Here is a 21,976-nt window from a genome sequence, read left to right as displayed (position 1 = left end):
CCATGGAACAAGCGCGCCTGCTTTTAAAGGGAATGTGAGATGATGCTCTGATTGGTTTATTTCACGTTACGCCCAGACCACACCTATGAATAATGAAGCTACTTCAGACCAACCCATTTTAGATTTGCGCCGAGACCTGCCCACAAAGTTACTTGCATTTCACACTTGATACTTGCGTTTCACATCGTTAAAATAGAGCCCTTTTCATCTACTATATAGTAGGGAAGTATGTGATTGAAGTATGTGATTATCTCCAAACAGTACAAGTAACAGAAATATTGGAACATTTTTCTTTACACATTGAATACATTCTATTGAGATTTTAAGTACATTTTTCAAGAGATTTTTTTTATTTAATTTTTTTTTTTAAAACAAAGATTGTGAATATTAATTCATAAAAATTATTATATCATAGGAAGTTTTTGTGGAATCACCACCATATTGCATTTTACAACCTGAACTAGCCTCGCATTCTCGAGAAAAGGTCACATGATTAGACTTTATTTTGGCTGCATCCGAAATCACATACTCATATAGTAGATGAAAAACAGTGTGTGACAAGAGTAGTATGTCTGAATTCACAGTATTCATAAAAGAGTAGGCAAAAAGATTCTGAAGTGTGCATATGATGGGACACTTTACTATCCCATGAGGCCACGGGAGAGGATTGTGAATGGCAGTGAAGTTTTGCTGGTAGGTCACATGATCATGACAACATGGCATACATCCAGATTACATTCTTACTACACACATTCATACTATGTCGAAAATACTTTTTTAGTGGTAACAAAATAATTACTTATTCAAAATCAGTGCCTGCTCCAGAGAGTTTGCGATTTCGGACGCAGGTCGTGACTTTTTTACACAGTCAGGTCTTTTTTTAATTTGCACCGCATGACTTTGCGTTTGCTGGCAAATGTTTTTCAAGCATTATGTAGCAGGGAAGCAGTTTCTTTTTGTCTAAGAAATAATAATAGACAGTTATACCACTTAAATATGGTTTTCTTGTTGAGAATTTGGAAAAGAAAAGAGCATCATAACTCGAACTGTCCATTCTTTCTGCTGCTGTCCAACCTTTAAGATATCCCAGATTTGCAGAAGAAACGCTGGTTACTCTCTGCAGTCTGAAATATCTTAATTAGGATTTATTCATTTGTAGCGGACACACATGGAGTTTACAATTTGTTTTACATCAGCGGGTCTTTATTTCAGAGCCGGAAGCCACACTTAAAGAACGCTTGTCTATTAAACCGACATGAATTCATCAGGTGCACAAGTTGATTAGTGCAGAATGACTGTGTTGAATCACTTAGGTAGCAAAACGTCCTCTTGGAATGAAGATCAACAATGATTGCTTTGGTTTACAACAGAGTGAGTGAGCAAATTCTCATTGCATAAAGGCCAGAATGTTTTCACGCTCTGTAATATCGGAACAAACGCTCCGCCAAGCCTCTCGCTGGCAAAACAAGACATTTTAACAGATGGCTGCTTCAGCGTGCCACTTGATGAATGATACCATATGCCTCAGATTGCCACAGTAAAGATTATCACCATTACGAGCGCTTGTTCGCGGGTTTCGTTTGTTTGCTCGTCGGTGTTTGCTCATCAAGTGTGCCAACAACTGGTGTGTAATATCCGAGCATGTGGGCGCACATGTGTTTGTGAATGCACGTCTTCTTCTGCGCGCACCTTCTGCTTTGTGAGCGAAACCCGCTGATCCTCGGAAAAGGTTGAAACTGCTGCAATTTGAAACCTTGTTAGAAATTTATGAAGTGCTAAAATGTTTCGTCCCGAGGGAAAACACTGCCAGCTGTCACTGGTGAGCCATTTACTGCCAAACGGAGATTGGCTCTCAGATGGGGCCTGTGGCACAGCGTCGAGGAGATTTTCATCAAGACACGAGCAAGATTTAGCAATTAGCGGGAAGTCATCCATCTTGAACTTTTCTTTGGCTGTGATTAGCTACATGATGCGATGTCAGATTTTGTCAGTGTCTTAGTGTTGACCTTTAATACTCTCCGTATATATTAAGATATGCATTTGTGCTCATGTCGTATATTTACTATGATATTACATTAATATCTACTTTTTTTTTAGCATATTTGGTAACACTTTACAACAAGGTTTCATTATGCTAGTTAATTACTTTAGTTAACATGAACTAAGAATGAACAATACTTCTGCAGCATTTATTTACTAACACATTATTAAAATCAGATATTGTATTTGTTAACATTAGTTAATGCACCGTGAACTAACATGAACAAACAATGAACGCCTGTGTGATTTATTAAATAACATTAACAAAGATGAATAAATACTGTAACAAGTGTATTGCTCAAAGTTAGTTCATGTTAGTTAATATATGAACAAATTAGACCTTATGGTAAAGTTTTACCATATTTTTTGACATTTTAGCCACAGTACGTTTGTTGGTTTCTGTTTAACTTCTGGGTTTTTTTTTTTGTAAAAAAGTACTGTTTATAATAATAATAAATTAAAACAATGATATGTAGCAAAGTATTTTCTACATAATAATTGTATCAGTCATTTTATCATCATCATTTTATTAGCATTTAAAAATCTTGATTTTTTTTATCCCACCCAAAACACATTTTATTTATTTATTAAATATAGTTTTTATCAATTTTTTTTATAATTCTGTCATTGTTTAAGATTCCTAATACTGCAGTTTAAATCGTGCATTTCTTAAATTATTTTTTTATTTAGTCTTCTATCTAGGTGTAATTATTCAAATCAGTTTTAACGTTAAGTAAAGTAGTTTAGATAAGTATGATAAAGTACCGTAAATAGTTTCCAAACATTATTTTTTTTTTTTCTCTCCCCACAGTCTTATTGATCAGTAAAGGAACGGGAAATAAAAAGGAGTACTGGGAATGGGGTATGTTGCAAGTCAGATTCAAACTTGCTTTGTCCATATGAGCTCATGTTTGTGCTAATCGCTAGGCGCTAACATTGGAAGTTTACACTTGAAAAGAGCCACTTGGCCACAGGTTTCTGCCGTTTGTTTTTTTATCTTGTCTCTATATTAAGCTGGTACAGAATATATTTAAACATTGAAAAAATGACTTGCTTCGCCATTTCAGTCTCATTAATGCTCCTTCATCCATATTACAGTTCTCACTCACTAACTCTTGTCCTGTCTGTTCCTCAACAGTTTTCGGTGAAGATCTACGTTCCAGCTTATATTTTGTCAATGCATCTCTGCAAGAGGTAGTGTTCTCCAGCACCACAGGGGCACTGGTGCCGTGTCCCGCCGCGGCCGTGCCCCCCGCCACGCTGCGCTGGTACCTGGCCACCGGGGAGGAGATCTACGATGTCCCAGGCATCCGCCATGTGCACCCCAACGGCACGCTGCAGATCTACGGATTCCTGCCGTCCAGCTTTAGTAACCTAATCAATGACAATACATACTACTGCACAGCGGAAAACCCATCAGGGAAGATCAGGAGCCAAGATCTACACATTAAGGCCGGTCAGTCAGCTCAACAAGAGTAAAAATCATAATTAAACAACATGAAACCCACTGAGAAATACGTACACAAAATTGTCTGTTTTATTATTATGATAATAGCTTTATCATTATCATTTATTTAAAGGATTGGTACACTTCAGAATCACCCCCATTTCAATCCAAGATATTCATGGTTTTCTTTCTTCAGTCGAAAAGAAATAAAGGTTTTTGGGGAAAACATTCCAGGATTTTTCTCCATATAGAGGACTTCAATGGGGTCCAACGGGTTGAAGGTCCAAATTGCAGTTTCAATGCAGCTTCAAAGGCTCTACACCAGGGGTGTTAAACTCAGTTCCTGGAGGGCCACAGCCCTGCAGAGTTTAGCTTCAACCCTAATTAAACACACCTGATCAGCTAATCAAGTCCTTCAGGCTTATTTAAAAACTGCAGGTGTGTGTTTGTGTGTTGAAGCAGGATTGGAACAAAACTGTGTAGGGCTGTGGCCCTCCAGGAACTGAGTCTGACACCTGTGCTCTACACCATCCCAGCCGAGGAATAAGAGTCTTATCTAGAGAAACCATCGGTCATTTTGCGCCACACATTACGTAACCATGTTGAAAGGTCATGCGTGACGTAGGCGGAAGTACCGACCTGGTGTTTACAAAGCGAACAACTATGGCAAACAACCGCCTTTTACAAAAAAAAATAAAAGATAAAACAACGATGTCGGACAATTTTGAAGTTGGAGGAGAAAACCCTATCCGTATTTTCATCGTCGACGTGCAAGACGAGCATTTGTGATTAAAAATTATATAAATGTTTTTTTGTTTTTTTTAAATGACCAGTGGTTTGGCTACATAAAACCACTGATCTATAAAATGACGTCATTCTATATAGATCAGTGCATAAAACCCGTTTCCCTCGGCTGGGATCGTGTAGAGACTTTGAAGCTGCATTGAAACTGCAATTTGGACCTTCAAACCGTTGATAACCGTTAAAGTTCACTATATGGAGAGAAATCCTGGAATGTTTTTCTCAAAAACTTTACTGAAGAAAGACATGAACATGTTCATGAAATGAAATGACATGGGGGTGAGTAAATTATCAGGAAACTTTAATTCTGAAGTGAACTAATCCTTTAACTCTTGCTTCTTATGTACAGCAACAATAGATGAATTAATAAATTAAAAGCAAATATTACATACCCTTTGAGTTTTTCCAATCTCCTACAGTTCAGCGTTGGTTAAAAGTGCTCATAGAGCTATGCTTCTGTGACAGCTCTAAGATAGACAGATGAAAACACTGAAATATTAATGCATCTTCGCTTAGGTCAGTCATGTGTGGAGAAGACAATGCTGGAATTTGGGTCATTTATATTTTTTTGTACATTTCAGCCAACTGAACCAACCACACTCTTAGAAAAAAAGGTTCCGTTGGGCTCTATAAAGAACCCTAGGGTTCTCGACTCAATTTTAAAGAACCCTTAATACTAAAAAGGTTCTAAGGAGAAATGTCTTAATTGATTGTAAAATGCTTTCACGTTTAATGGGTTATTATTATTAACAGAACCTAAAATGTGTTTACAAGCTGTTTAATTCATACGATTAAAAATGAATTAAAACAAAATTCATAAAATGATCCCATGATGGTAAGCTCTAAAATATTCTATATATGAAGCGCCTGACCTTTAAGGTTCTATTTAGAACCTTTTCTTCTGAGTGCAGCAATAGACCTTATTCACAGCAGCGCCATTTTGATTTTTAACGGGAATGAAAGCGAGGCTGAGAGAGGGATAGACATGCATCTCTTCAGTGGGTTGTACTGTTATTTAATGTGTTTTTGGATGGTTTTGCTGACGAAACATCTTTCCAAGAAGTTCCAGTAGACAAAAAAACTCCAGACAACATGAGCTGTGGAAAATTATAAGTGATATAGAAGCTTTATACAGCTTTTTACTCGCTTTCATACCTATCATGACGCTGCTCTGAATAAGGTATATATTTTATTCTTAGCACAGCATGTTTACGATAAATTGTGATGCACTTTATTTTATTGCCTATATTGCACAGTTACTAATGTATTTACATTACATTAGAATATTACTATTTATTTATTTAACAGAATATAATTATGATATTTAGACAGAATCTGATTTCACCAAATGCAACATGTTCCTGGATGAGCAACATCTTTGTAGATCCTGGAACAACATTCCAATCAACCAATCAGATTTGAGAGACAAGTTTACAGTTTATGTCTAGTTTAGGCTTACAACCAGGGTTATGTGCTTCTACATCAGTGTTATTCACTATCATTTTAGGAATAATTTAAGGGTTTTGGGCTAGGGATAGGGATAGGATTACATTTTCGGACAGGAATGTTGTTCCAGGATCAACAAAATATGTTGACCCAGGAAGGCGTCTAACTCGGCGAAGTCAGGACGTGCATAGAGTTCTTAGAGTTCATACTTTCAGTCAGTATTTTGAATTTGTAAGATCCACACTGAGTAAAGACGCTGTTTTCTCTTCACCGCAGTATTCCGGGAGCCGTACACAGTGCGTGTGGCCGATCAGAGAGTCATGCGGGGGAATACGGCCGTCTTCAAGTGCATTATCCCGGCCTCAGTAGAGGAGTACGTCAGTGTTGTATCATGGGAGAAAGACACAGTCTCACTTGTCTCAGGTAGGGCTGATCTCTCACATTGCTTTCGATTAAGACTTTTGCAAGGCAACGCGAAAGGCAATGAACACATGATTTAATCGCCGCATCGATATCACTGCCTTTTGCATATTTTTTTAGTTCATAGTTCACCTTCTAGCATCAATGTTGTGTCTCAATCTCCCAACGTTGAAACCAAATGGTTCGCTCAGCATGTTAATTTTGAACTGCCTCAGCTTTTTTTAAAATGGTTTCTGTTTGTTTCAACCCTTCGATTGACTGGTACCCTCTTGCTGGATTTGTCACGAATGGCAGCATTCGGGAAAGTTCAAGTGTGGTTTGTGGCTTTAGACATGTAAAAGCCACTGTAAAGTTGATCAAGTACATTCACAAGTAATTCGAAGCCCTGAGATTCAAAGATACACCTCTCAAAGAATCTGGCCATGAACATCTTGTACCAGAGCCTTTATTGAGCTTTGAAAAATCCATTCCCTCACCAATCAATGTACATCACCACTTATGACTAGCTGACGACATCTCCATGGTAACAGTCTGGTAGTAATTGGCCGGTGTGGTTGGTGAAATATGAAATACTATGCATGATATTCCGGCTCATACCTTTGTGAATGGTTCTGTAATTACATGGTGAGTTTCATTTATAAGGATGAATAACTGTTTTATCTGACGTGGTCGCAGCACATGCCGATATCAAACCGTGTGCAAGATGTCAGAAGCATTAAACCTATCCAACGCTCATCCCTCGCTAAATATTTAATGACGAAGGACCTCGGACGCGAGGCTGAAAGCTCTCTGGCATGTGAGGCTGAAGAATTGTTTACTCTTGCAGAGAAATGGGCTTTGTGACATATACAATGAGATTTTTATGCTGGGATGTGTCTGTGCTTCTTTCCTTTTTTCATTTTTAATCAAGCAGGGTTGGTGAATATTTGTTGTTGTTGATGTGGTCAGCCTTAAGGAACACGGTAGCATGCTTGTAAGTTAGTTGAGGCAAATTTGGAACATGTATTTCATAGAATGGGAACAACAAATGTACATCAATCCAGCTGTAATCTCTGGGAGACTCTACAGGTTTTACATTTAATGGCTTTGGCTGGTAACACTTTATTCTGATGATCCCCAAAAGACATTCTACTGACTATAAGTAACTTTGCAACTTATTCTACTAACCCTACCAGTCTACTAATACTCAACTAATATAAATCAACGAATAACTCTAATGAGAGTTTGTTGACATGTAGTTGCAACTAGAGTTGTCAAAAGTACCGACTTCGTAACTTCGGTAAATGTAAAAAATGTGACGATACTAGCATTTCAGTCAGTTGAACGGACTCTTAAACATCTCTGTTTCGCTCATGATATACGTCTCTGATTGGCTACAATGATAAAAAATGACATCTTTGACAAATATATGTTGAGCGCGTGAACAAAATGGCCAATCAGAGACATGTATGTTGAGCACGTGAACACAATGGCCAATCAGAGACATGTATGTTGAGCGCGTGAACACAATGGCCAATCAGAGACATGTATGTTGAGCACATGAACACAATGGCCAATCAGAGACATGTATGTTGAGAACGTGAACACAATGGCCAATCAGAGACATGTATGTTGAGCGCGTGAACACAATGGCCAATCAGAGACATGTATGTTGAGCGCGTGAACACAATGGCCAATCAGAGACATGTATGTTGAGCGCGTGAACACAATGGCCAATCAGAGACATGTATGTTGAGCGCGTGAACACAATGGCTAATCAGAGACATGTATGTTGAGCGCGTGAACACAGTGGCCAATCAGACATGTATGTTGAGCGCGTGACCACAGTGGCCAATCAGAGACATGTATGTTGAGCGCGTGAACACAATGGCCTATCAGAGACATGTATGTTGAGCGCGTGAACACAATGGCCAATCAGACGTGTTTAAAAATCCGTTCAACAGCTCTCAAAATGCTAGAGGAAAATGCTGATATCGTCACAGTTTTAAATTTCAGAACCGACTTGGTACCGAAGTCGGTACTTTTTGACAACTCTAGTTGCAAAGGTTCCTTATAGTTAGTAAAATGTGGACCATCGAAATAAAGTGTAACCAAATAGTATATAGTAAAAAAATACAGTGTAAAGATGTCAGATGAGGCTAAATGTGTTAACATTTTAAGAGGAACGCTATGCAAAAATACTAGTTTTATATCATGAGAAACTGCTTTAGGCATTAATTTGCGTAATTTACATATTTACATCATAAATAGCTGACATTGAAGACCTAAATATAATTTTCATACACTATAATCGATAATCAAAATTCAGCTGTAGTAAATCAGTGCCATCAGTCGCACACACTCTCGAAGCTCAGGCGATACTTCAGTTCTCGGCTCATTTTAACTCGCTTTGACTGGATCATTTGAAAATTAATCGTTCAGGTTACCAAAATACTTTTATTATAAATAATTAAAATGATAAAGATGCTTAAAAATGCCTAAAAAAGTTATTTGTTGGCAGTTGTAGGTATGGCAACCTTTCCAATATCTTGCCAATAGTTACCACAGTAATTGAATGCCAGAAATGATGCAGATATTGGGATGTGTCTAGATGATCTTGGGTGTGAACTTGACCTTCAGCCTGCATGTCCCAAAAGACCAGTGAATGCTGGTCATGTTTCAGTCCTTCACAATGCACTGCAAACTCTTCGAGATCTGCCACTCTTCTGGTATGAAAAGATCCAGTCAGTTCCTGATGGATACAGTCAAGTCAAACCTACATTTCTCATTCATTGCACATCCTTCTTTACACAGAAATACATAATATTGTGGCAGAAAAATGGGTTGTGAAAGAAGGGGTCCAAATGAAATTTTGATTTCTTATCCTAGCAGCTTTGTTAATGTTACTTCACCAGATGTAATTGGATGTTTCTTCAAATGTGGACCCCCATTTTGGACTTAAAAATAAATGTTATAGTAAAACATAAAAGACCGTTTCAAACAATGTCTATCCGTATATTCTAAATACAATAAAATAATAATTTCACACAGTTTGCATAATTTGATAAAATTAAAGATTCACTGGAAATAAAGCACAATAAAAATATTGCGTTTCATTGATAGTGGCGGTTAGCTTGACCTTTCTACACACATCGACCCTGTATCCGAATTTGCATACCGTGTAGTAGGTTTGAAACTTACTTCATGACCGTTAAAAAGTCTGTCCTATATAGTATGATTGTGTGTAGTACACTCTTAAAAGAAATGGTTCTATTTAGAACCAGAAATGGTTCTATCACCCGCTTCATATATGGAACTCCAAAATGGTTCTATATAGAACCATTTAAAAGGGTTCCATAAAAAGAACCCCAAATGGTTCTTTGAATCCAAGTTAGATGGTTCTAAATAGAACCATTTAAGGGTTCTTTATTATTAAACGAGTTATTATTAAATAAGAAAATATAAACAATCCAGAACGCAACGCATGTACGCCACCAGGGAGCATTTTTACGATTATTTGTTTTTAATGTTCCCTTTGATAGATTAAAACCATCACAATATGGTATACAAAATAAAGAAAACTCCTGGTTAGTTAATTTTTTTCTTCACAAAATGATTTGTCAAAAAGTTAAACTATAATATATTAGGAAATATAAGTTTCATGCTAATGTACAGCTCATATTAATATTTGTTTACTCTTGTTTTTGACTACAGCTGTCATTCTCATGGGTCTTGACTCAAAAAGCTTTGTGAATGTGTTGTGTAATCTTTAGTTTACACTTCAGTCATAAAACATGAATTATAGAACCATTTTAATAAAAAAAGGTTCTTTGCTATGCAAGGGTTCTACATAGAACCATTTTTTTGGTAAAAGGTTCTATTGGCCAAGTACTGAACCCCAGGGTTCTATATAGAACCTCGAGGAACCCTTTTTTTTAAGAGTGTATGAGTGTAATCTGGACGTACTACATTCGCCATGTTACTGTGAAATGGGAATTCACAAATCGTCTCCCTCGCCCTCATGTGATAGTAAAGTGTCCATCGTTTTTTTCCAATACTATTCGGACATACTACTACAGTATATTGGCGTACTGTTTTTTGCATACTAAATATTAGGGAAGTATTCCATTTCGGACACAGCGCATGTATTTGTATTGTTTTCGATTAAGCACACACTGACACTTTTAAAAAACGTAGTTGCAATTTTTCTGACAAGTTTCAACGTGATTTTAATGAGGTATTTGAGTTAACACTAGCTTTAAAACCAAATATGAATCATAGTTTTGCTAATTCGGCATTCCGAAATCCCTTAGCAATCATTTTAAAAATGTTAAATCTGTATTGACGCATACAATACTGTGCGTCTGAGCGGAGCGATTGTGCTGTTAGCATGAAGCGTTCAATCTCTCTTCTCTTGTCTGCTTAGCATAAATCAGTGTTCGGCAGTGGACGCGCGAGCTATTCCGGCCCTATAATTCCGGCTAACGCTAGAGATTGTCCCCAGCAAATCACAGAGAAGATGAAATGCATGATTACAGAGTGGGACTTGTCTTAATTAATGAACTGTGATTGAAAATATAATTACAATATGAATTACCTCTCAAAATAAAGACTGTTCCCTAGTCATTTGAAGCGAGGGCCTGTTTTAAATGTGAATGAACGGGGCCTAATGATTCTCTAACTTACCATTAACCTGTCATGCATTTTAAAACGGACCTTTCTGTGTGCGCTTTCAAATTCATGGCCGTGGATCCGTCCCCTCCCGGCTTTTGATAAACAATTGACAGCTCTAATAAAGAGATGAAAGGCTGTGCAGGTGAAAGGGTCCGTGTGTGTGTGTGTGTGTGTGCGTGTGTGTGTTTGTGAGTGTATCCTCCTCTTTGAGTGTCCAGAGCACAGAACAGGTCCTGATGCACCTTGCTGGCTGTTTTTTGTGAGTGTTTCAGGGGTTTGACTACTGAATATTGATGGTGGCCGTTTTTCTTTTGTCATGTTGTCTGTATGAGGGCCTTTTATCCGTTGGCTCACCCATTTGATCTGGTTTTAGTAACTGAAGGGATGCAAAAAAAAAAGCATATAGTTAAAGTCAACATGAAATAAAGCCTATTTATTTTCATAATACACTTACACTACCAGTCAAAAGTTTTGGATCTGTAAGATTTTTTATGTTTTTAAAAGACGTCTCTTCTGCTCACCAAGGCTGCATTTATTTGATAAAAAAAAAAAAAAAAAAAAAAAAACAGTAAATATTTTGACAATTTAAAATAACTGTTTTCTATTTTAATATATTTAAAAATGTACAGTAATTTATTCCTGTGATCGAAGCTGAATTTACAGCATCATTAGTCCAGTCTTCAGAGTCACATGATCCTTCAGAAATCATTCTAATATGATGATTTGATGCTCAAAACACATTCATTATTATCAATGTTGAAAACAGTTATGCACATTTTTTTTTTTTTTTTCAGGATTCCTTGATGAATACAAAAGTTCAAAAGAACAGCATTAATTTGAAATAGAATCTTTTGCGACATTATAAATGTCTTTACTGTAACTTTTGATCAATTTTATTCAATAAAAGTATTGATTTCTTATATTTCTTACCCCTCAAAAATAAAATAAAAATTCTTACTGACCCCAAAGTTTTGAAAGGTAGTGTTTAATGTTACGAAAGCTTTCCATTTCAGATAAATGCTGTTCTTTTGAACATCAAGGAATCCTGAAATAAAAATGTAAATAACTGTTTTCAACATTGATAATAATGAGAAATGTTTCTTGAGCATCAAATCATCATATTAGAATAATTTCTGAAGGATCATGTGACACTGAAGACTGGAGTAATGATGCTGAAAATTCAGCTTTGATCACAGGAATAAATTACACTTTACTATATATTCACATAGAAAACTGGAGTAATTATTAAAATTGTAATAATATTTCACAATATTACAGTTGTTTTTAATCAAACAAATGCAGCAGAAGAGACTTCTTTTAAAAACTTAAAAATCGTACCGATCCAAAACATTTAAATGGTAGAGTACGTTACTCCAAAAAAAAAAAAAAAAAAATGTATTCATTAAAATGTAAAAACTTGCTTTCCTTTTCTGATGACATCACCAAGCCCTCAACTTTTAGCCCCTCCCCTCGAACCACTTGTCATATGTGTCACATGCGCATGAAAGAGGCGTGTTTTTGACCCGTTACTCAGATCGCTCAGAAACCGACAGCCCCTTTAATAACTACACTATACGCATCGTGTTGCATTCGTGCTAAACTTTGGACCCTCTGTCATTTTTTACAGCGCTTTTGCCTTTGGCTTTTCTCATTACGGTTTGCTTCATGGCCGCAGAAGTGTCCCTCTCTCATGGCTGACATTCACTGACATTTGTCAAACCATTAAGCTCAATTCACTTTCCCTTCCAGCACAGTTCGAGGGGAAATCGCAGCCACATTGCGCTTTACTTATTTAATGGTTTGTTTCTAATAGGAATTTGCTGTAAATATTGAGAGTTTGCATTTTGCTAATGCGTTGATGAGTTCATCTTTTACGGTGCCGTTGTGGATTGGCGCTAACTGGAAAATGAATGAATCATTTCAGCCTTGGTACTTTAATGTGTCAGTGTTTTAGCCAGTGGGAACACGTTCAAAATGAATTTTGTGGGGAATTACTATTCTAATATTTATTTAAAAATGGTTTAGGCATTTTCTTAAAGCATTCATGACATGTGTGTATATATATATATTCATATGCAGAATCTTTTTTTATTTTCACCCCCATTCTGAGCCTCTGTCTGAAATGATCTGTTTTACTCTATCCTCCTTTAAAGCTTGTTTTTAATTTTCTTCCATTTGTCCTGTTGTCCAGTGTTTATGGACGTTTCTTTCATCCATTCTATTGTCTACCAGGTGAAAATCTTTATTGCTATATTATTGCATTATATATTACCATTTGAGGTATTATTCATGTCCATAGCCCTTAAGCCCTAATAATGAGAAACAGTAATAGTGATACTTCAGCAAGCACTACTAAAAAATGAAATGGTGGACAAGTATCACATTGCTCAGCCCTTATATTTAAACCAATATTAGTCCCAGTCCCAGTTCCAACGGTAGGGTCTTTCGCACCGGAGGAACCTTCGGTTCCCAGAACTAATGGTGGAAGTAACCGTTTTTTGGCGTGTTCGCACCGCAGGAACTGGGAACGATTTTAGTTCTAGGAACTCCTTTTAAAGGAACTAATTGAGCTCTAAACCGATTAGTCGAAAAGTCGGTCTAAACCAGCACTATAGGAACTACCAGTGACGTTAGTGTTCGCTGATTGGCCGAACACACGCGAAACACCAGCACCCGCCATTTTTAAAAAGGCGTTGTAAACACACAGATTATAACCTTTATATTTACTCCACAAACTAACTCTACGAACATGGAAAACAGTGACAGATGAACATCTTAACCTTTACGCTGAGGAGAAAATACAACGCAACTTTGAGGGGACCAAGAGAAACATGATTATGTATTTCTGCTCAGCTAGCAACACGACAGAACTGTTAGATAGTTCGTAAACTATGAAGATGGAGAATGTGAGCACTTGTGTTCTCAGCGCCGTCAAAATAAAAGTCCCAACAACGAGCGCGGCTTACGTCACTTCGGAGTTCCTACTGGCGGTGCGAATGCAACCAGGAAAATGTTCCTAAAGGAACCATTAGTTCTCGAGGAAACACACTGGTGGACAAGTATCACATTGCTCAGCCCTTATATTTAGACCAATATTATATTGACAACAGAGGTTATTTTATAACCTTCAACCTCCAACCCATAAACATTGGTGATATGAAACACTAAACAATTTTTTTTTCTTGCTTAGTATTTTTGTCTTGTTTTCCAGTTCAAATATCTTAACATTCTTAAATCAAAATACATTACCTTGCAAAATTATGCAAGACCCTAAGTCTTGGTTTTCTGAAAAAGGCATACAAATTAAGTTAGTTTATGCTTATCTGCCAATGGTGTCAAGTCAAGTCACTTTAATTTATATAGTGCTTTATACAATACAGATTGTTTTCGACCCATTGTTCAGCTGAAGTCAGTCCAGTGTCGAGTGTTCAGTTTAATAACTGAGTAAAGATCATCAAATATGAAACGAGTTCAATTCAGCTATTAAGCAGCTCTGGAGAAAACAGTGATGTCATCGTCCAGCTCATCCAATAGTGTCAGTGCAGTCGAGTCAATAATATTGCCGAATATTAAGTGTCCCCAAATAAGCAAGGCGGAGTCAACAGTGGCAAGGAACCCAAACTCCATCAGGTGACAGAAATGGAGATTTAAATAAAACCTTAGGAGAATCCAGGCTCAGTTCGGTGGACCAATCCCAGTTCCAACAGTAGGGTCTTTCGCACCGGAGGAACCTTTGGTTCCCAGAACTAATGGCGGAAGTAACCGTTTTTTGGCGTGTTCGCACCGCAGGAACTGGGAACGATTTTAGTTCTAGGAACTCCTTTTAAAGGAACTAATTGAGCTCTAAACCGATTAGTCGAAAAGTCGGTCTAAACCAGTACTATAGGAACTACCAGTGACGTTAGTGTTCGCTGATTGGCCGAACACACGCGAAACACCAGCACCCGCCATTTTTAAGAAGACTGTGTAAACACACAGATTATAACCTTTATATTTACTCCACAAACTAACTCTACGAACATGGAAAACAGTGACAGATGAACATCTTAACCTTTACGCTGAGGAGAAAATACAACGCAACTTTGAGGGGACCAAGAGAAACATGATTATGTATTTCTGCTCAGCTAGCAACACTACAGGACTGTTAGATAGTTCGTAAACTATGAAGATGGACAATGTGAGCACTTGTGTTCTCAGTGCCGTCAAAATAAAAGTCCCAACAACGAGAGCGGCTTACGTCACTTCGGAGTTCCTACTGGCGGTGCGAATGCAACCAGGAAAATGTTCCTAAAGGAACCATTAGTTCTCGAGGAAACACACTGGTGGCTAATTCCTATAACTAAGTTCCTAAAACTGCCCGATGTGAAAGCCCATGGTGTGATTATGATTCCAGGCTGCATCAGAAGCCTTTGATATAATTGAGAATATCATTGAGAATATTTTTATCTAGTTCCTTCTGCTTGAAGATTGGATTCATCATGCCAGTATTGAGACTAAGCAGGCCACTGGAGTGTCCAATCTGTGTAGAGGACTTGTCGGGATCTCAAGGTCTTTGCTGAGGATCTGTGCCAACGGCTGTCACGTCGACGAGGTCTTCACAGAAAAATCTGAAAATAGGGGTCAGAAAAATAAACTTGTTTTCAGCTTGAATTACGCTTATTTTTCTGCCCCCAGATATTTGTTCTCGGTCTAAGCGTAAACTGACCATTTTGATACATTTCCAGAAAGCAAGACTTAAGCTGCTACTTGTGTAAAGTGAATCACGGTTTTAGAATGTTTAGTACTGAAAAACAAGACGAAAATACTAAGTAAGAACTTTTTCTTTTTTTTTTTGCAGTGAAGTAACTGAAACAAAAATCACAGTAAAAGTTAGGGGTGTAATAATATATCGTGTGTCAATATATATATCGCAATAAAAAAAAAAGCAACAATATGTACCCAGGATAGTTTACCCAAAATAAAACATTACTGTGTGAGAAAAAAATCACGTTTTTAGATATTTTCAGCTTCAGAATCCTATTGTCCTGTCAAAGCCTATTAATTTACACCCGCAATGTAATGTCAAATTTAGCATGTTAATCAACAGTAAAAAAAATAATGTTAACCTTTTATCATATGTCTTGGAGTATCGCAATAATATGGTATCGTGAGTTCAGTATGGAGATATGTATCGTTACACCTCTAGTAAAAATGCATTTCAGATCACTTTCTACATTCATAAATCCCTGCCCTACAGGGATGTAAAGCTGCTGTAAAGTGCATGAGTGGAGAGAGGAGCATCAATGGCATGGACTCCTCTGGGCGACTGGCGCTCCTTATAGAATATATAAAGAGCGGAGGGGCGGTCAGACATGTTGAAACCCAGCGCCATGTTTGAGTGAGTGTGGCTGGGGCCAGGGACGGTGTGTGTGGATGATGCTGGGAGCCTGTAGATAGTGCATTCTCATTAGAACAAACCCACACTCCTTTCATCTTTCTCTAGCCTGCAGATTAAGTTGGAGATGGTAAAGCATCGGGCTTACAGGCTGAAGCTAGAGGAGAAAGATAAATGTAAGCCTTTCTCTCTCTCTCTCTCTCTCTCTGTGCTCTACCTTGTCTTTGTGTGTACAGCAAATGTTCTGTGCAGTGTGGACGTCTCTCCTGAAACCTCGCTCACTGCCGTTGGAGGAATGTGTCGGTTTGTCATGGCTTTAACCCTCTTCACACCTTTCTTTACTTGTGTTTTTTTATGAAATATATTTGTATTGTTTCCCCCCATTTTAAAACACTAGAAAAGAAACCTTACGCTATTCACTAATTGGCTGCTTTACCTTTACAATCGGCTCCAACTCAGCCATTAAAACTATATCGAGCGCTCACGGAGATCAAGCCTGGCGCGCTAGAAAGGCCACAGTCTCAGAGTTTGTTCAATCACAGAGTTTGATTCCAAAAAGAACGCATGAACTCGTACGTTAAATGCACCGTAAGTCAATTTGGATCTGCAAAATGCATAAATGTAAATATTGAACACAGCAGCAAAATTGCAGCCTGTGCATTAGCAGACGCAGCAGCAAACGACAGGCCATTTAATGAATAACTCTACAAACTCTATCCATCCATCTATCCATCTATCTATCTATCTATCTATCTATCTATCTATCTATCTATCTATCTATCTATCTATCTATCTATCTATCTATCTATCTATCTATCTATCTATCTATACATATACTTCTACAGGAAGTATATGTATAAATATGTGTAAATAATGCTCTTCATTATTATCTTTGTCTTGTGTTCCAATAAAAATGCATAAAATCCATCCTTAAAACAAGATTTACCTGAGAGACAAACTTGCTTAGGGTGATAAGATTCAGACACTACACGCTAATTCTTCCTGGATAAACCTGTACTGTATTTAGTGACAGAAAGGAAATAAAATGTCACTTTGGGTTCAGTGTTACTTGTACAAAAACAGCGGCAAGTGACAATAGCAGTATGAATAGTGTGAGTAGTAGTTAGATGCTATATTTATACTTGGTGCAAATAGAGGCAAATACTATTTGCCCGACAGTGTATTGTAGTATATTATAAAACTGTAGTATATTATAAAACCGTATACATATTCAGTGTAAATGACTATATTAATTAAAATCATAAATGGATACTGCTTTATTAGGACATTACTTGTCCCTGTCCCTAAAGCCCTAACTTTAACACTAATAATATACTAATAAACACTGTATTCCCACTATTAACCCGTTAGGGACTTTATATATATATATATTTTTTTTAATTTGAAATAAAAACTTGTCCGAGCTGATATGCGATGGGAAATGGGAGAAGAGTGAGTTCTGGAAAAATGGCAGATCTGAACTCGGATGGTCGTGTCAAAAGCCTTACTCTCCACGCCACTGATCCCGTTATCACTGGGATTTCTTTCGCAATGTCTCTGGCTCAAACAGACACCGGCGGGTGGAGTTACTGTAAATAACCTCTGCCAACAAGACAGGCTATTTGCACTTGGTGTAAATAGACACTCCGATAAAATATTCCTCATCATATCCCAGTTTGACTTCCTGTAAACACTGGGGCTCTTTCAAAACCTTGCTCTCATTGTTTGTGGCCCATCTTGGTGATTTCCGGCTTAATAATAATAGTGAGTTTTGGATGAACAACGAATGTGTTCCGGGGTTTGTTCGGAAACATTATATTTGGTGACGCTCACGGCAGAGAAAAATTACACGCTGCACTGATGCTTAAATATTTTTACTGGAAAATAAACACAGATCTGATTAAGAATATGATTTCTGCAGTTTCATGTACTTCACTTTTCTATGTATCCATTTCTGGTATATGTCTTTCTGTCGGATGCTGTGTGTTGTAAGTAAATTGGGTCACGACTGAAGAAGAAATCACAATCATCTCCAAAAGCATCACACCAGCTCATGACTAGACCAATTTGACCAATCTAATTTGTCATATCATTGTTTCGTCCAGATGAAGTGTACTTGCAGCGGTAATTGTGACGAGCTCTACGCGTATCGCTTAAAAAAAAAACACTAAAGCGTACAATTCTGCAACACGTGCCTTTTAAAACCCCTGCTTTCATCGCTCAAAATACGTCAGAGAGAGAGAGAGAAGGAAAAAGAAAGAAGGATATAGTGTAGAGGAGGGGAAAAAAGGACCTAAAAAATCAATAGCTATGTACATTAATCACACAGCTGCCACTGAGAATTATGGGAGCATAAGCTGAAGGATGCATTTGTGCATTTGCAGCATGAGTGCTGGTGAACGTTTAGGGAATACAGAGAGAGAGAGAGAGAGAGGTATCGGTTTTCTGATGTCTCCTTTAAGGGTGCCATGTACCTAAAGAAATGGTTTAAGGTTTGGTTTTTATTTCATAGTAGACGCCAAACTCTGGTAATTTCGCATATTGTAAACTGAAAATACCGTGTCATTTATTTAAAGTAATTTTTTTTTGTTGGCCTAATCAAAAATCATGTTTCAAACCTGTTTGGTTCAGTTTGACAAAAAGGCAAACAATAGAAAAAATTAAGAGAAACAATTTTGTGTAAATAGTGTTCTCGCTTGACACCAGAGTGTTAATTTTCAGAATATGAACTGGCTAGTTTTACCGACTGCAGAGATTATTGTGGGTTTTATTAAGATTGATTGATTGATTGATTGATTGACACCAGGCTACATAACAGAAAGGATGATGGATATTTTAAAAATACATTCACAATAAACATTAAGGTCTTTTAAAAGAGAATATTCCTGTCTTTCAAATTCAAATGTAGTACCTACTCACAGTACGCTGTTTCTCTTCTAAACGTGATTTCTTTGCTATTGATTAATGTAGTTCGCTGAATTGTGCAATCTACTAACTAGATTAATATATGTAGGGCAAACGTTAACTTTTTATAATAACAAAATATTTTTTTGATGTTGAAACTGTAGTTCCCAGCATGCATTGCATGGGGATTGAAATTGTGTCTCTTGAAGTGTTCTTGAGCAAACTCTTTTATGAGTTCTGTGAATTCAGACATACTTTTTTTGTCGCCTACTATATAGTAGGGAAGTATGCGATTTCAGATTCAGCCTATTAGGGGTGGCACGGTTCACAAAACCCACGGTTCGGTTCGTATCACGGTTTTAGGGTCACGGTTTTCGGTTCTGTACGGTTCTTGTTGTTCTTTTTTCTTTTAATCTTTAACACTCCAAAAATTTACTTCAGCATATGATATATAGCTGAATTATCTAATTATTAATTAATTTATTTCATAAATGGGGTGTGTTTGCAAAACGCAGCTTCTCTGGGCTGTGTCGGACAGTTATTTGTCACCACTTTTTGCCAGGGTTGATATTATGTCCCAGCACGGATGTACCAATACAAATAAATAAAACATTTCCAGTTAACTAGCAAAGTATTCGTTTCGTTCGTTTGTTAAATAAGAAGCAATCTAGCGCTGAAATGTGTTTTTTTTAATCAAGTGATCAAAGTGCTCGTTGCCGTTGCGATCAGTGGCGCTGATACAGTGTTCTCGTGGCTCGCGCACACACCGCAGCGGCCGCACATTCTTCACTCAGACGCGCGCTTCAGTCCGTTGAGGAGACTCTAGGCTACTCTATTCGTTCCGATGAAATCACAAAACAAAATTCATACAAATCTGTCCCTGCTTGATATACAACCGCTGATAAACATAATCGGTTTTGATGAAAAAGAAAAATATATACGAGTGCAGATTAGAACTCAGAACCTTTGACACGCTTGGCAAGTTCTGCCACTGGACCATTAAAGTACATACCGGTACGTGGAACAGTCGATCTATGTAGCCTATTTATTCACGTGAAAAAAACAACATATAGCCTAGTGGAGTTGATCTCATTAAATGTCTAAGTAAACCCAGTGTACTATTTAAATCGATTGCTGGACATTGTAATGTTATTCTACATTTGTCTGATTTATGATTTAGCATTGTATTAGCAGTAGCACGGGCACAAGGCTACATTGCGCATGCGTCGAACCGTGCGAACCGCGCGACGCACACACGCACCGAACCGAGACAAGCGAACCGAACGGTTCGGATGTTTTTTCATGTACCGTGCCACCCCTACAGCCTATGTCTTTGCTGCTTTACTCAAGGAGCAGACTTAGAATTTAGCATATGCTAATTTGTGATATTGCTCGCTAACACTTTTTTTCAGTAAAAATAAAATAAAATACAACTGTACAGATAAAAATAATATCTTATATCATTTCCCATAACTCACTGCCCGGTCTCATCATCCCTGATTGCATCCACCTGTGTCTCATTACCTTGTCGGTCTCAGCCTATTTAAACCATGTACAGATGGTGGACAACCAGAATGCCTAATACCGCCGCGTCAGCTGCCGAAAATAAACCAGCCGCATTTCAAAGTCGTTCCCAAAATGACCGCCAGGTGGCGCAAAGGGACATTGTGCAAAACAGCAGCAATTGCCGTATTTTAAAATGTAAGTGGGTTAAATATAAAACCTTAAGCCTAATAGGCATATTTTTCATATATATAAATAGGCCTATTAGGCTACATCAGAATAGAACCGAAGATAGAATCAATTTTAGAACTGAAAAAATAGAATCAAAAGTTAAAAATAGAGACGATATTAGGAGCAATGACGCTGAATATTTTTACTATTCTATTGAGGAATTAGATAAATGAAGAGCTCTGGTGAGCGGTACAATTGCATTGTAATTTATAGTGATTTCAAAAGCAGTCCTTAAAAAAAAATAAAATACATGGAGTAGTGTGGCATAATTTTTGAGAGATTACGCGGAACGCGTTTTAGTTAAGATCCTGGTTTCAATGCCCTTAATGTATATAGGCTAGGCTACTGCTTTAAAAAAATGTCACAACGCGTTTTGAGATTGTTTTGAATTAAACATTGAAGTTTAAAATGTAGTGTTTTGGCACACCAGGTCGAGTGGCGTTACGCATTGTTCAAAAATCCGGTTTTATTCTGGCATGTGTAATTGGCGTTAGAATTTTGTTTTAGATTTATTAGATTTAGATTTTAGATTTCGTTAGATTTATTTTTCTCATAACAGCTAAAATAACTTAATATATGCCTTGTCTTAATATGACCTACTTAATATAGGCAATAGGCATATAATAGCCTATAAATTAGCAAAACTTGGCCACTAAATATTTAATTTTCAATTATTTTAATTATCACAATTAAAGTTTTAATTTTATTAAATTGAACAAGCGCAACAATTAGCATTTAATCAAATATTCTAAAAGATGTATTATTAATAATAATGTTATTTCAACATAATATTTCGTTTTTTCGACATAATATGTGTGCGTGCAACAAGCAAGATGTGTATTTGTAAATCCGGTGATGCGTGCATTGATTTTTATCAATAAACAAGTGTTTTCTGACAGTGTCGACTGCAAAGATGAAGTTGACAATCGCCATATTTGTAGTGAACGCACCTAGAGAGAAATGCACATAAAGACATAATCAGAGAGTAGCCTTTTTCTTTTCGTTTTGAATTATTTCGTTTGAAGACATTTCAAGCTCTGTGTATTTTATGTATTTATCATGTCTGTGTGAGGCATACGCTGAGTTTCGTTAAGTTAGGAGGATGAGATCGCTCCAGCTGACGTGCAATGCAAGTGACCGCGCGGGCGCCTCCATGA

General features: G+C 37.3%; 1 protein-coding gene across 2 annotated transcripts in view; it reads left to right on the top strand.

The window, feature by feature from the left end:
- Positions 1-21,976, top strand: part of dscamb (Down syndrome cell adhesion molecule b) — a 175,642-nt gene that overhangs the window by 23,752 nt on the left and 129,914 nt on the right. For both annotated transcript variants that reach the window (XM_084419121.1, XM_084419120.1), the window contains exons 2-3: positions 3,179-3,496; positions 6,011-6,157. In XM_084419121.1, the coding sequence (XP_084275247.1) occupies positions 3,179-3,496; positions 6,011-6,157 (465 nt within the window). The remainder of the gene's footprint in view (positions 1-3,178; positions 3,497-6,010; positions 6,158-21,976) is intronic.

The sequence above is a fragment of the Rutilus rutilus genome (genome assembly GCF_951802725.1).
Source record: "Rutilus rutilus genome assembly, chromosome: 9".
Lineage (NCBI taxonomy): Eukaryota > Metazoa > Chordata > Actinopteri > Cypriniformes > Leuciscidae > Rutilus > Rutilus rutilus.
This window is presented reverse-complemented; position numbering and strand designations above follow the sequence as displayed.